We start from the raw sequence: 12925 nt of genomic DNA, 5'->3' as shown, positions 1-12925 counted from the left end.
CAACAAAGACAGCTTCAGGACGGGATGCAGGTTGAAAAGCATCCACCGCCGCAGCGCTTCTTGGATTCTTTCGATTCAACAACTCTATAAAATAGGATCGTGAGCATTAATCACAGTATACAAGACAAAAGACAGAACATGACACCGGATTATGGGTAGGATAGGCATCTATAACAGCCCTCCAGAGAAAAGAGAACTCACGATTGTGCATCATGGAACTCATCCTCCTGCTGCGTCTCACTATCTGTCCTCCGTAGAAGGTCGTCCTTTCGTGGCTCTGGCTCTGGGTTTGAATTAAGGAGTTTGCTCGGCGGCAGTTCACGCGAGATGACCTCCCGGTTCTCGGGTGAGATGGTAGTGGGTTGCGGCATGGGCTTTTGGAGAGGTATCGTTGGGGGGTTGCTAGGATCGTTGGGGATGCTGCTGTTTTTGGAAAGCGGAGCATGAGTGGTTGTTGTTCCGTCGAAGTTGCTGGGAAGACCTACGCTCGAATCTTGTTGTCCTGGCATGACTGCTGGCTGTGACTGCACACTTGGGGGCTCGGATGGCACGGGCTGCAATGTTTCCGTAGGTGCTGGCTGTGCGGCCTCTTGTGGCTGCGGTGGTGGTGCATCATTTGCCCGCGAGGGAATGTTGAACTGCTTTTCTGGCTTTTGACCGGGCAAGATGGCATATATCTGCAGGATTTGTTTGACGACCTCATCGGGGGTCTTGCCATCACTAAATTTTGTCAGCACTTATTACATACCCAAGGACGATGAGTACTGACATCTTGGCGTTGATGATCCAGTCAAGGTCTTCTTCGCCTTCCTCAGGACCGCCATGACCACCCTTTACGCGTCTGAAAAGCTGTGGGTGCCAGTCCACACCCTCGCTGTTTCGTTTCGCAGCTTCCTGCCTCTGCATGTCTTCGATCTTAGCCTTAGCATCGGTTGCTACATCCTGATCTCTCCGTTTTACAGCCTCGCACACATCATGCCAGAGCTTTTGCGATTCGCGGTCGTTTTGTTCTTCCAGAGGTCGAGCCGATGGTGGGGTGTGTTTAGTATGTGCTGCATCGAAAAGTAGCTCTTTCTTGCCAGTCTATGAAAAATCAGCACATATGCGAACAATGAAGCAACCGAGACCTACCGTCAAGTCCTTGATGTACATCTCCTCGTTCCACTGGCCCGAGAGTTCGTACAAGTTCTTCCCGCTAGAGTCTTTGATGTAACCACCAATGGCGTTGTATGTTCCACTGAAATAACCCTTGGTCTTGAATTCAAGATCAGCAGTTAGTCCTGTCTCAGGGCACCGGATGTATGCGTGGTCGCCAAGTTCGTACTTCATCGTGCCGAATAGTATTCCGCGCGCGTACATGTTGGGTTGTGTAACGAAGCTGACTGTAGTGAGCATCGAGACGTTTGATATCTGGGCTCGACTTACAATCGTTCGCCGGTATTCAGCAGCCGCAGGACTGCAATACCCTCCATCATACTCGCGGCTGAGTTACCCAGGAACTTGCTTCGGGGCTTGAGGGTACCGTCGATGCGGATGTTGTGCTCGGGTGCCATGAAGAAGTAGCTCGACTTGGGCGGATGGTGCGACGTTTGTTCGGAGATGTAGTAGCCCTTGGTGCCGTCCGGGTAGTCCCAGTAACCTGTGAAGATCTCACCCAGGATGGGGTTGAGCGGCTTCTTGACTCCCCTAACTCACATCAGTTGTTGCTTATGGGCGCGGGAACACAATAGATATGCATACGGGGGCTTGATGTGCCAACCACTCAGGTAAAACTTTGTCACTGCTACGAATCGCTGCACTGGGTCGTCGACCTTGGTAATGGGGAGGAGTGTCTCGGGGTGTGCCATAAAGCTACCCAACGGTCAGCACTGCGACATGATCATACGTAGTACGTGTAGGAGTACTACACACTTTGTTATGCGCTCCAGCATCGATCGCGGCTCGAGAATAAAGGTGGGAAGCGTCACGCGGCTCAAGTCGGCACCAGGTCGCAGTTGCGATATGATGTGAGAGAGCATGTTCCCCTGCTCCGAGTCCATGACAGTCTCGTCCTCCTTGGTAGTTTCGTCGCCGCCATCGTGTCGTCGTGTCTCGTCTATCGAGGATCCGCGGCTACCTAGAAAGTTGGGCATGTATCAGCCTCAATTCGTGCTGGAACAGAGTCGGAAGAGTCGGTACGACCGGAACAAGGGACATGACGCACTGTTGACCGACGACCGGCGGTGCTTGGAGACTATAGGGAGATGCGGCATCGTGATTGTTCGCCGCAAAAGTGAGAGAGAAGGAGAAGAGGGAGGAGCAAGTCTTGGAGGCGAGGTGGCTAGGACCAGGCAGCCAGGTATCGGCAGAGGTTGTCTTGGTGCTTCGGGTGCCGGCGAGAGTGAGCTCTAGTCTCAGCAATGACGATGGGCGCTTCACAAAAACTAGCGACCCCGCGCGTTGAACTTGTTTGGCGGCAAAGTGTAAACATCAACAACGCTCGACCGTGGAAAGAGCATGCAATGAGGGGACACAAAGGCCAGGCGACATGGCATACAGTCTTTTGCGCATTCATGTGACTTGCCCTAATATAGAGATCGCCAGGCTGTGTTTCTGCACGTCTGCTGCCCCGCAGTCGGCACATGTCAGTGCACCATACGAAGTACGCGACACGCGCATGCGGCACGGCTCGGAGCAGTCTTTGTTTCCGAATACTCTCTACCTGCGATTCCAGGAACAGTGGCTTGACATGGAGTGGAGCCCGGGCCGCTTGTTTCTTCGACGTGGACAAAGTACCCGGTTCTAGTACGCGTCTGCATTCCGAGTGCGCCGGCGCTGAGAACTAGGAAATCATGACCTCGATGCTCCCTCAAATCACATGCTGTCCTGTAGGATACACGCTATCTGAAATTCGCCATTCGTCTATGGAGTGCTGGGTCTAGTCCAACACGCTCTCGCCAGCCTTCCCTGCGTCTTTCGCGTCCTGGTCCTGCGTCCGCTGCGCTTGCTCCTTGACCTTCCGCATTTGCGCGTCGTCCTTACCTATGACCGTGACTCCGGTCTTCTCGTATTCCTTGTGAACCTGTTCCATCGCTGACGGATCCACCGCCTTCGTCGCGTCGCCCACCACCCACGTTTTGAAGCCCTCCTTCTGTGCATCAATCGCAGTGAACTTCACGCAGTAGTCGGCTGCAAGGCCTACTACGTAGACGTCGGTGATTCCAGCTTTGCGCAGTGTGTCTGCGAGATTGCTCTTAGCCACATGACTCTTGAACGGATCCGCAAATGCAGAGTACATCTCCACGCGCTTGTCCTGGCCCTTCTCGACTACATGGTCCACTTTACTGACGTGGAGCTCGGGCAGCAGCTCAGAGCCTTTTGTCCCCTGCACACAATGGTCGGGCCATAGTCGTGTTTCTTGCGTCTCGTCTGGGTTCTCTGGGTTTTTGATGACGAACGTCGATTCGAAGGGTTTGTTGTTCGGCGCGGAGTGATTCGATGCGAACGAGATGTGATCTTGGGGATGGAAGTCTTTGGTCGCGACTTTGAGAACAAACGGATACGTAAGGAACTCGTTGATTGTGGGTACGATGTCGCGTCCACCTGTCACTGCCAGTGCCCCGTTCTGGACTTATCAGTACGAGGCCTTCTCACCACACATGGCCACTCACTGGTGGGCAGAAGTCTTCCTGCACGTCGACAATGACGAGTGCTGGTTTGAAGGCCATGGTTGATTAGCTGTTCGAAAAGAGGTAAATAGGTGTCAGCAGGAGGATCTGTTTAGCAGTTGGTGGGAGTAAGAGGTCTCGAGGTTAGCAAAGATAACGCAGTCGCACAAGACACCTTTATAAGGATTCCTGAACGTCTAAAATCAAAGTAGCGCAGTCAATAGTGCTGCATACATATGCTGTAGTTCCCGTGCAAGCTGTTCAGGAAGGAGCAGTTGATGAATCAACGACTCTCAGGTGTGGCAGCCAATGCAGCGTTCTGTGGCATGCCTTACCTAATCGCAGCGCCAAGCCTCTGCCGTCGGCTCGTCAATTCACGACTGAAGAACATCACCAGCTCGATAACCACGCCCACCCTCTCCACTCCACCCAATCGTTCCCGTCATGTTCGTCCAGCGCTCTGCTATCGCCGCAGCAAGGCGTGCGGCCCCCCGCGCCATTGCGACCCGCCGCACCTTCACCACCACCTTTGCTCGCTGTATGTCTCGAGAGGAGCTATCGTACGATGTGCCATTGACACCATAGCAGGGGAGTCCACCGAGAGCAAGGAGGCTAAGGAGAGCAACATTGCGCAGAAGGAGACCGGCCACTCGGCCGACTCCCCCAGCGTCCTCGCCGGCTTCAAGAAGCTCGACCGTATGTTGCGCCCGCACCTCGTCATCCGCACCGCCGCGGCTACGACAGGCCGAAACCATCAATTGCTGACGAGGCCAATTCTGTAGAAATCAAGTCCGAGGCCGACCTTCTGCCCCCCGGTGCGCAGCCCGGTACCGTCCCCACCGATGCCGAGCAGGCCACCGGTCTTGAGCGTCTCGAAATTCTCGGAAAGATGCAGGGTATCGACATCTTCGACATGAGGCCATTGGACGCCAGCCGTCTCGGTACGTGATGCTACCCCCCGGAAGATGAAGGAACATGCGTGTTGCGCGGTTTTAGGCTCCCGGTGGTGTGATGTGATGCTGATAAACCGCAGGCACGATGGAGGACCCCATCACCGTCAACTCCGCTGGTAACGAGCAATACGTTGGTTGCACTGGTTTTCCCGCCGACTCTCACAACGTGCTCTGGATCACTCTTACCCGCGAGGAGCCCAAGTCTCGCTGCATGGAGTGTGGATCCGTCTACGAGATGAAGTACGTTGGTCCTGCAGACGACGCTCACGGCCACGACGATCACCACCACGACTTGAACCAATACCCCAGGCCCAAGAACATGGCCGACTTCCTCAAGCCCGAATACATGGAGGTTTAAGCTTTGGTGCCTTTGTCATAGATTATGGAGTGTAGATATATCTATATGGTCGCGAAGACCTGTGGCATAGCTGGAGAGAAGTTTCTTTGAGTTGAATCGTGTGTTCTACTCATACGTCTGTGGTGCTCGTATACTGTCGTCTCATCATCTCTCATACGATCCCATCCCTTTTCACGACCCTTTCAGGGCAATAATACCTAGAACAACGCTTTCGATGTCCTTCTTTTCCTCCGCTTTCCTCCTCTCTACGTCACCACCATCCCCATTAACTGCGCCTTTCTTACCCTTCTTCCCACCATCTCCACCCAATTTGTACACCTTCCTCACCTTGTCAACATCACACCACATACCCAACTCCTCCCCTGTCTCTCCCAACTCCACACTAGTTCCCTCTACCGCACTTCCCAAATGCGAACTTACGCTCTCATTCGTGATACTCTCATCCTTTTCGTAAGTAGACTTTTCATCTGTTGACGCAGTGGATGATGGAGACAAAGGTAGTTTAACGGCAATGAGCGCGGTGGTGGTATCGGCGATGCCAAATTTCTTATAGGACTCTCCGATATTGTTGTTGGGTGAGAGGCGAAAAACTAGTTCGGAATGGGGAGTTCGTGTTTTTGCGCGGTGGGTCAAGTGGCCGTGGAGGGCGAGGAAGGTGGCAGAGAGGAGGTGATGGGGTGTGAGTATCTAGGGGGCAAATGTGTTAATATCATGTTGAGGTGCTCAAATTAGTGCTGAGATGAGATGGAGTATCTAGCTAGCTTGACCAGAAGCCACAATGCTTCGCTCCAGCATATCTATCCATGTTGATACGAGGATAAAATATTACACACCCCGTAGGATCTTATCACAAGAAAACAATTAAAGTTCAAGATTGCATCTCAGATGACTCAGCGACCCTGGCATGTCATTGCGGGGGGTGGCTGGCATCATCGTTGATGAAAAAGTGATGCTGGTAACGAGAAAAAGCAATGAACAGGTAGTGAACCATGACCTACCATGGATCCATCCAAGAAGGCATAGTCGTAGTCTGGATTGGCTTCGAGTAATTGACGCCTCAGGAAGGAGGCGTTTTTGACATCCTTGAAAAGAGCCACGTGGACAGGGTAGGCCTCGTAGTGCGGCAATGAGAAGGTTCGCACGGACGCCATGAGGTGCCTTGTGTGTTGGCGTGATTTTGATGTGGGCGTAAGTTTGGGTGTTGATATGCACCAGGTCGGAGTTGGAACCTAGTCGGAAATGGAAGGCCTAGACGAGGGGCTCGGTCGTTTGGAATGTTTCGTTGGTTGCGTGGTAGCGGTGACTGTGTTGGATGACGGTAGCTGTGATGTCCCTCTAGATGATGCTAGGCGGTTCGTCAGACCGATTTGCATTGGCAATCTCCAAGGATACCAGATCGTGGGTGAGTCTAAAGCTCGAGGGCCGCTTTGGGCAGGAGCGGGGACGGCCAAGCTATGAGTTAGTCCCAGAGAAAGCAGAACCTATGGCGAATCAGGACGGATCATCGTGTCGATCGGCAGCAGAACAAACTAAATTCGCCGAATATGTCAGGGCAGGCACCGTCACAGCCGTCTGGAGGTCAAGGTTTCAAGGCAGTGTGTGGCCAATAAAGGACGGACTGGAGTCGATAGCTGAGGGCTTGCGGAGAATGGGCCTGTTCCCTTGCAGGCATCGCCGAGAAACGCGCTTTCAATCGCACCCTTTCACTCCCAGCGCAGCCAAACCTCACCTCTTCCTTCACTCTCTTCGCAGACCGGACTACAGACTGCTTCAGAGGTCGCGCTGGATCGCCGCGACGCTCAATTCCCCAGCAGCCAGAAAACTCGAGGCTAAAAGTCATGTGTCTTTCGTTTGACAGGTGATAGTCGCAAGCCACCCGAGGCGCACCACCTTTGCTGGGTTTACTTGCATCGGTCTTCTCCATCGGCATTTCCCGTCTCGTTCCTGTTTCGACGTGCATTACGAAAAGTATGGCCACCAAGCGACCCCCGGACGATGACCCCAATCTTGTCTCCAAGATCCAGCGAATCGAGCATCAAGACCCGCTGAGTCCACAACACCGCCCGTCCAACAACAATGACTTTTCCGGCTCGGTCAAGAAGAAGCTCGCCGACTCCAAGCGGACGGGTCAGGCGTGCGATCGGTGCAAGGTACGTCTTACACATTGCCACGGGGGAGATGGAGATGGATGCTTCACCAGGTCAATGGGGCAAGTCGCATCGCACAAGCATTTCGTCGCGCCTGCGACGTCATTGCGACGCGCCTTCCTCTTACATGTCGTCCAGCAAACAAACAAACTAACAACCACCACAGGTGCGCAAGATCCGCTGCGACGGCCGACCCGAAGGATGCACACCATGCGAGCAGAACAGGACGCCATGTCGCACCACCGACCGAATCACCGGACGCGCCACAGTACGCGGCCACGCGGAGGCCATGGAGTCGGAGAACTCGTACCTGCGCGCCCACATCGCTGACCTCCAGGCCCAGCTGAAGGAAAACCATATCGAACCCCGCGCGCCACCTGCCTACAACGCCTTGCAACCACCCAGCCATCCATGGTCTTCAGCCTCCAACGACGGCCAAGCTTGGAACGATGGACCGCGGCGGACAAGCACCTCCCCACTACCAGGCTACGTCCCCGCTGGCACTCCGGTCAAGATCGAATCTCTGCCTCAATTCAAGCACGGTTCTATTGGCGACAACTACCTCGGCGTTGCGGCTGGAGATGCACTCCTGAGTCACATCAAGGGCACATCACTGTCAATCTTCGGCACCGAAATCAACATCACAGACTTCATGACGGGGGAGGCTGAGTATGAAAGCTCTCCCATGTCCTACACGACCCTGGTCAACGTCACTATTGGCGGTCAACATGTCGAGGAGCCGCCACTACCGGCATACGGCGAGCTGCAAGAGTACGCCATCTGGTATCTGCGGTCGCTAAACCCCTACACAATGTTTGTGCACAAGCCTACCTTTATGGAACTGGTACGATACGCTCCTGCTGCCACATGTCATCATGCTAACACACACAGATCTGGAGATTTGGCAATGACCCCAGCTTCGTCCCTTCTGCGCCCGAGATTGTAGCTGTACATTTGATGCTCGCGACCATCACCTACCAGATTGCGACCCGAAACAACCAACAGAGTGGTAGCACTATGCTAGACGACTCGCATGCCCATTATCTTTATGCGGCGAGCTTTTACAAGGAGCTCATCCGTGGCAATCACGGCTGGCAAGACGTCCAAGCCCTGGGTATGATATGCCACCATCTCCGAAACTTTCCAAAGCCTGGTGCAGCATGGATCATGACTTCGACTGTCTATCTGTTCGCAGTACAACTTGGCCTACACAGATCTGTCAAGGTCTGGGCCGACGGCGCAGGGGAACTGACCAAGCTGGATATTGAGATGAGAAAGCGAGTCTACTGGACCGTACACGCGCTACTTGTCAATCTGAACGGGAAACTTGGACGGCCCATACCCATTAGCAGAGATGACATCGACGTCGAATTCCCAGAACCCATGAATGACTGCCTTCCTGGCGAAGGAGCCAAGCTGGACTCGTTTCACCAATGCTCGTTTCAAGTGGGCATTCAAGTTGCCAAATACACCGTCTGGGAGATGGAACTCTACAAGACTATCTATGCTGTGCGGCACTCGCCAAAAGCATACGTGGAGAGCCTGAAACGCCTTGAAGTCGGCATACAGCAATGGAAAGAGGAAATCCCCTACGAGTTGCGCGATCCGTCGCACGCGTCCGAGGACGATCATATTTTCGCACTTTATCTGGAATACTGGTACCAGGCGTTCAACTTACTCCTGCACCATCCTGGTGTTTGTAGATCTACTGACCCGGCCATACTCAGTTCCAACTTGGACAAGTGCTTAACCGCATCGCGGAAGATGTTGCAGAACTGTACAATGATGATGGAGAAGAAGAGTCTGGACATTCCCTGGATAAACACAGTCGTGTACATCGCGGCTGCATTCACAACCCTCTTCATTCAGTCTATGAGGCAAGATCAGATGTCGCCTGTGGACATGACTAAACTCAAAGCTGACATGGCAGCTTGGGTCAATGTGCTTGGCGAGTGCGATCATTTCTTAGGATCTGGGAACAAGCTCAAACATGCCATTGCAAGAATCGTCGATCAGTCGCTTGGTAATATCAACGACAGCATTGTCAAACGCACTGCGACCGAGTCTCTCGCTCGTGTGGCGATGCAGGCTCCCCGCTCGGCGTCCACTGCCTCCACGTATGACAACAGCGGATATCGGGAACAATATACAACACCATCCAGTGGACCTACAGACCCTACCCTCACTTCACAGTCGGGAGCATACAACAATCTGTCAGGAAGCACCACACATCCATACAATCTCGGAACCCCCATGCCTATGCCTCAACAGACAAATAGGGTTTACGAACAACAAGCATACAGCAGTGGCGATGAGACGAACATGCATGTGAGCCATGCAGCAGCGTTGGCAGCAGCAGCCTCCGGCAGCATTTCGCAGCCTTCTACCGATGCGTATGCCTACAGTAACGCTCAAATTGCCAATAGCGGTCACCAGCCCACATATTCGACCAATGGGTACGCAGCTCAGGACTGGAGTCAATGGACACGAGCGTATATGCAGCCACAACAGGGCCAGCCCGGCGAGTACCTAAATACAGCTACAACCCTCATGACCCTGGGTCGAGATTCCGGATCCCAAGGGACCGGAAGTGATGGCCAAGGGCTCGTTCAAACATCTGGGGTTCAGGGCCACGCTCCGAGTCATTGGCCAGAAATCCAGTTCCCGAATGCCGCCAATGGCAGCAACCACATGGCTCAACATTGAGCTGGGAACAATACATCGTATAACAAGAAGGCTGTGTACCTTCGGCTAATATACATGGGTATTTGATACTTTCCGGTCCGGCGTCGTGGCATGGCAATCTTCGATACCCGGCATCTGGACCACTTTGTGGGGTTAATGTAAGATTATATGAAGCGGCTCTTCTGCAAGCTGCACGCTTTGGTAATATTAATTGGAGGACTTCTTTCTTTTGTGTATGATACTGGCTTGGAGAAATAGGATCCGTTTTTCGGAGAGAGATGGTGATATGACCGACCGGCCAATGTCGGTTAGCTGGTCGCAGATGTGTTGTCACTGGAGGTGTGTTGACTGGTTGCTATGTAGCAAGCAAAGAACGAGATCAATTCGTGAACATGAAAAATAATCATAATTTCAACGTGCACGCTCCCAGATCAACGATTGTGGTTATATCATACCAACCGTTTTCTTCAACATGTTCTCCTTTGCCTACAAATATAGACATCGGCCGAACTCCTCGCCACGCGATCTACCTCCACCGTCTTCCAGACCACATCTGGATAGATTGACCGCCGTCTACTACCCGGCCGTCGGCTCAAAGCCACAGTGCTCACCAGACCCTGCGCAAGGCGCATCAATCTAGCAATTAAACCTAGGCTAAAGGAGGCAGCCGGCTTGTTCGCTTGGCACAACCCCACCAATGAACGGTTATCGACCTTCCACTTCGCGAATCAAGGCCCGATAAGCTTCCTGTGCTTCGATCCACCACGCTTGGTCACTACACAAACCTCCTTCTCTCTTTGGCAATGGCGGTACGCGACCAGTACACAAGATCTACCAAGCTTTTTGGTTTCGGTGCTATCTGCGGTTTAACAGGCGCACAACGAACTGTACCGGTAATGAGGCGAGTGTTGTTAGGCCGCCTGCTGATCGTTTTCCTGGTCCATGGATGCACGGCAAGGGATGAAAGGTAAAATGGGGAAAGCGTGGTTTGCACGCGGTATGTATATATGGCTTGCTCCCGGTTTGGAGGGTTGATTGACCGTCGGTTCGCGTTGCTCCTCTTCCTCGAGTTGTTGTTGTCGTTTGAGCAGTTGCGATTGGGCTGTGAGTTGGAGATTGTTACTCTTCCGTCACACTCCGTGTCTTCCTCTCCGTCGCCAGCATGCGGTCCTCAGCATCTATCGCGGCGGTGGCCCTTGCGCTATTGCAGGGCACCAATGCCATGAATGCGGCCATTCAACGCAAGTTTAACCTGCTTGCCGATATGGGCATGAACCCTGATGGCACGCCAATGGCCACACTCGACAACCCCGAGATCGATTTTACAGCTCTCAAATCCCTCAAGGTTGCGACTACAGCCGACAGCACGGTCGTAGCTGCCGCCAAAGCGGAAACCATCACCCCGGAATATGTCGAACTCCCCATTGACAACTTCGCCCAGAAGAAGAACCAGGATTATTCCTACCAAGGCACCTTCTTCAACAGGTACTGGGTTGCCGCGAGCGGGTACAAAGCCGGTGGTCCCGTCTTTGTCTACGACGTGGGCGAGGCGAACGCAGAGCCAAATGCTCTCTTCAGGTTGCAAAACGAGACAAGTTTCTTCAAGCAGCTTGTGGATGAGTTTGGCGGCATTGGAATCGTGTGGGAGCATCGCTTCTATGGAAACTCGACACCCACGCCCATTGACGTTAACACGCCACCCGAGGCATTCGAGTTCCTGACGACGGAGCAATCGCTGGCAGATGTTGATCGCTTTGCGAAGCAGTTCAAGAGGACAGGTATCAACGCTACACTTACACCCGACAAGACGCCATGGGTCTTCGTGGGTGGTTCGTACCCCGGCATGAGGGCTGCTTTTATGCGTAACATGTACCCCGACACAATTTACGCGTCTTGGGCCTCCTCAGCCCCCGTTGAGGCTTCCGTTGACCAGAGTTTCTACTTTGACCCTGTGTGGCGCGGTATGAACGCAAAGGGTTTCGGAAACTGCTCTGCCGATATCCAGGCTTCCGTCCGCTACATGGACAAGATCATGGATTCTGACCAGAGTGCAGCTGCGAAGCTGAAGGAGCAATTCCTTGGTCTTGGAGCTGCGAAGAACTCGCATGCTACTTTTGCTGATGCGCTCACCACCATCTTCTACGTATGGCAGTCTTACGGTATGGAAGGTGGAGCGGCAGGTCTGCGTCGCTTCTGCGATTTCATCGAGACGGATCCCAAGACGAATGCTACTGCACCCAAGGAGGGTTGGGCGAAGAGCAAGGGTGCCAAGTGGACCACGGACCGATGGGCGAGCTTCCCTGCTTTCCTTCCCAATGTCAACAGCTATCTCGAGACGGAGTGCTCAGGAAAGCTCAACACAACTGGTGATTGTGATTTGAACCGCAAGTTCACGGATCCGGCGATGATTAGCTGGACATGGCAGTACTGCACACAGTGGGGTATGTGTTCTTTTTCTCACCTTCTCTCCTTGCATCAATCATGTTAACACTTATCTAGGATATTTCCAATCTGCCAACCTTGGCCCTCAACAACTCGTCTCAAAGTACAACTCTCTCCAACACCAACACGACATCTGCCACCGCCAATTCCCCGATGCTCCACGTTCCCTCTTCCCAGACTGGCCAAACACTTCGCGCACCAACAAGGTGTTCGGAGGCTGGGACATCCGCCCTTCAAACACGTACTGGTCGAACGGTGAATTTGACCCGTGGCGCACCCTATCGCCTGCTTCTGCTGAGCCGTTCGCCCCCAAGGGCGTGCAGGTCATTCAGGATGTACCCAAGTGTGGAAAGAAGACTAGCAAGCATGAGTTGTTTGGGCTGGTACTGAGGGATGCGGAGCATTGCTTTGATTTTAGGACGACGGGTGTTACGGTCGCGGATGGACCGGTCAGCCAACGCTTGTTCAGGAGTGCGCTGACGAGCTGGTTGCCGTGTTACAAGCCGAAGAAGGGACACTCGAAGCCATGGAAGGGATAGAGATTGGACGTGGGGATGGCGGTTGTTAGTTGGAGGCGTAGAGCTAGACTACCCAACACGCTCCGATACGCGTATGATCTCAAGACGTCCTTGAGTAGCTGTATAGACGTATCCATTAATAATGTCATCTGAGAATTCTTAAAGTACAATCTTC

At 53.3% G+C, this 12925-nt stretch overlaps 6 protein-coding genes across 6 annotated transcripts; 3 read left to right on the top strand and 3 right to left on the bottom strand.

Moving 5' to 3' along the window:
* Positions 1 to 197: 197 nt before the first annotated feature.
* On the bottom strand, positions 198 to 2132 carry J4E82_010461 (uncharacterized protein; the record flags this gene model as incomplete). The annotated part of the gene is made up of 6 exons (XM_051736673.1): positions 198 to 720; positions 770 to 1083; positions 1132 to 1378; positions 1426 to 1686; positions 1741 to 1851; positions 1912 to 2132. The coding sequence occupies 6 exons, from the start codon at positions 2130 to 2132 to the stop codon at positions 198 to 200; spliced, it is 1677 nt and encodes a 558-aa protein (XP_051583577.1).
* A 785-nt stretch (positions 2133 to 2917) lies between these two features.
* J4E82_010460 (uncharacterized protein) lies at positions 2918 to 3707 on the bottom strand (the record flags this gene model as incomplete). The annotated part of the gene is made up of 2 exons (XM_051736672.1): positions 2918 to 3604; positions 3651 to 3707. 2 exons carry the CDS (start codon positions 3705 to 3707, stop codon positions 2918 to 2920), a joined length of 744 nt encoding a protein of 247 aa, XP_051583576.1.
* A 384-nt stretch (positions 3708 to 4091) lies between these two features.
* Positions 4092 to 4958, top strand: J4E82_010459 (uncharacterized protein; the record flags this gene model as incomplete). The annotated part of the gene is made up of 4 exons (XM_051736671.1): positions 4092 to 4185; positions 4236 to 4343; positions 4430 to 4588; positions 4681 to 4958. 4 exons carry the CDS (start codon positions 4092 to 4094, stop codon positions 4956 to 4958), a joined length of 639 nt encoding a protein of 212 aa, XP_051583575.1.
* Positions 4959 to 5129: 171 nt separating this feature from the next.
* On the bottom strand, positions 5130 to 6109 carry J4E82_010458 (uncharacterized protein; the record flags this gene model as incomplete). Its single annotated transcript, XM_051736670.1, has 2 exons — positions 5130 to 5645; positions 5957 to 6109. The coding sequence occupies 2 exons, from the start codon at positions 6107 to 6109 to the stop codon at positions 5130 to 5132; spliced, it is 669 nt and encodes a 222-aa protein (XP_051583574.1).
* An 819-nt stretch (positions 6110 to 6928) lies between these two features.
* J4E82_010457 (uncharacterized protein) lies at positions 6929 to 9811 on the top strand (the record flags this gene model as incomplete). Its single annotated transcript, XM_051736669.1, has 3 exons — positions 6929 to 7108; positions 7272 to 7949; positions 7997 to 9811. The coding sequence occupies 3 exons, from the start codon at positions 6929 to 6931 to the stop codon at positions 9809 to 9811; spliced, it is 2673 nt and encodes an 890-aa protein (XP_051583573.1).
* A 1141-nt stretch (positions 9812 to 10952) lies between these two features.
* J4E82_010456 (uncharacterized protein) lies at positions 10953 to 12771 on the top strand (the record flags this gene model as incomplete). The annotated part of the gene is made up of 2 exons (XM_051736668.1): positions 10953 to 12231; positions 12290 to 12771. The coding sequence occupies 2 exons, from the start codon at positions 10953 to 10955 to the stop codon at positions 12769 to 12771; spliced, it is 1761 nt and encodes a 586-aa protein (XP_051583572.1).
* Positions 12772 to 12925: the final 154 nt, after the last annotated feature.

This window comes from Alternaria postmessia (assembly GCF_024291825.1).
Source record: "Alternaria postmessia strain BMP 2775 chromosome Unknown scaffold_127, whole genome shotgun sequence".
NCBI classification, from domain to species: domain Eukaryota; kingdom Fungi; phylum Ascomycota; class Dothideomycetes; order Pleosporales; family Pleosporaceae; genus Alternaria; species Alternaria postmessia.
The sequence above is the reverse complement of the archived record's forward strand: the minus strand, read 5'-3'. Positions and strand labels throughout refer to the sequence as shown.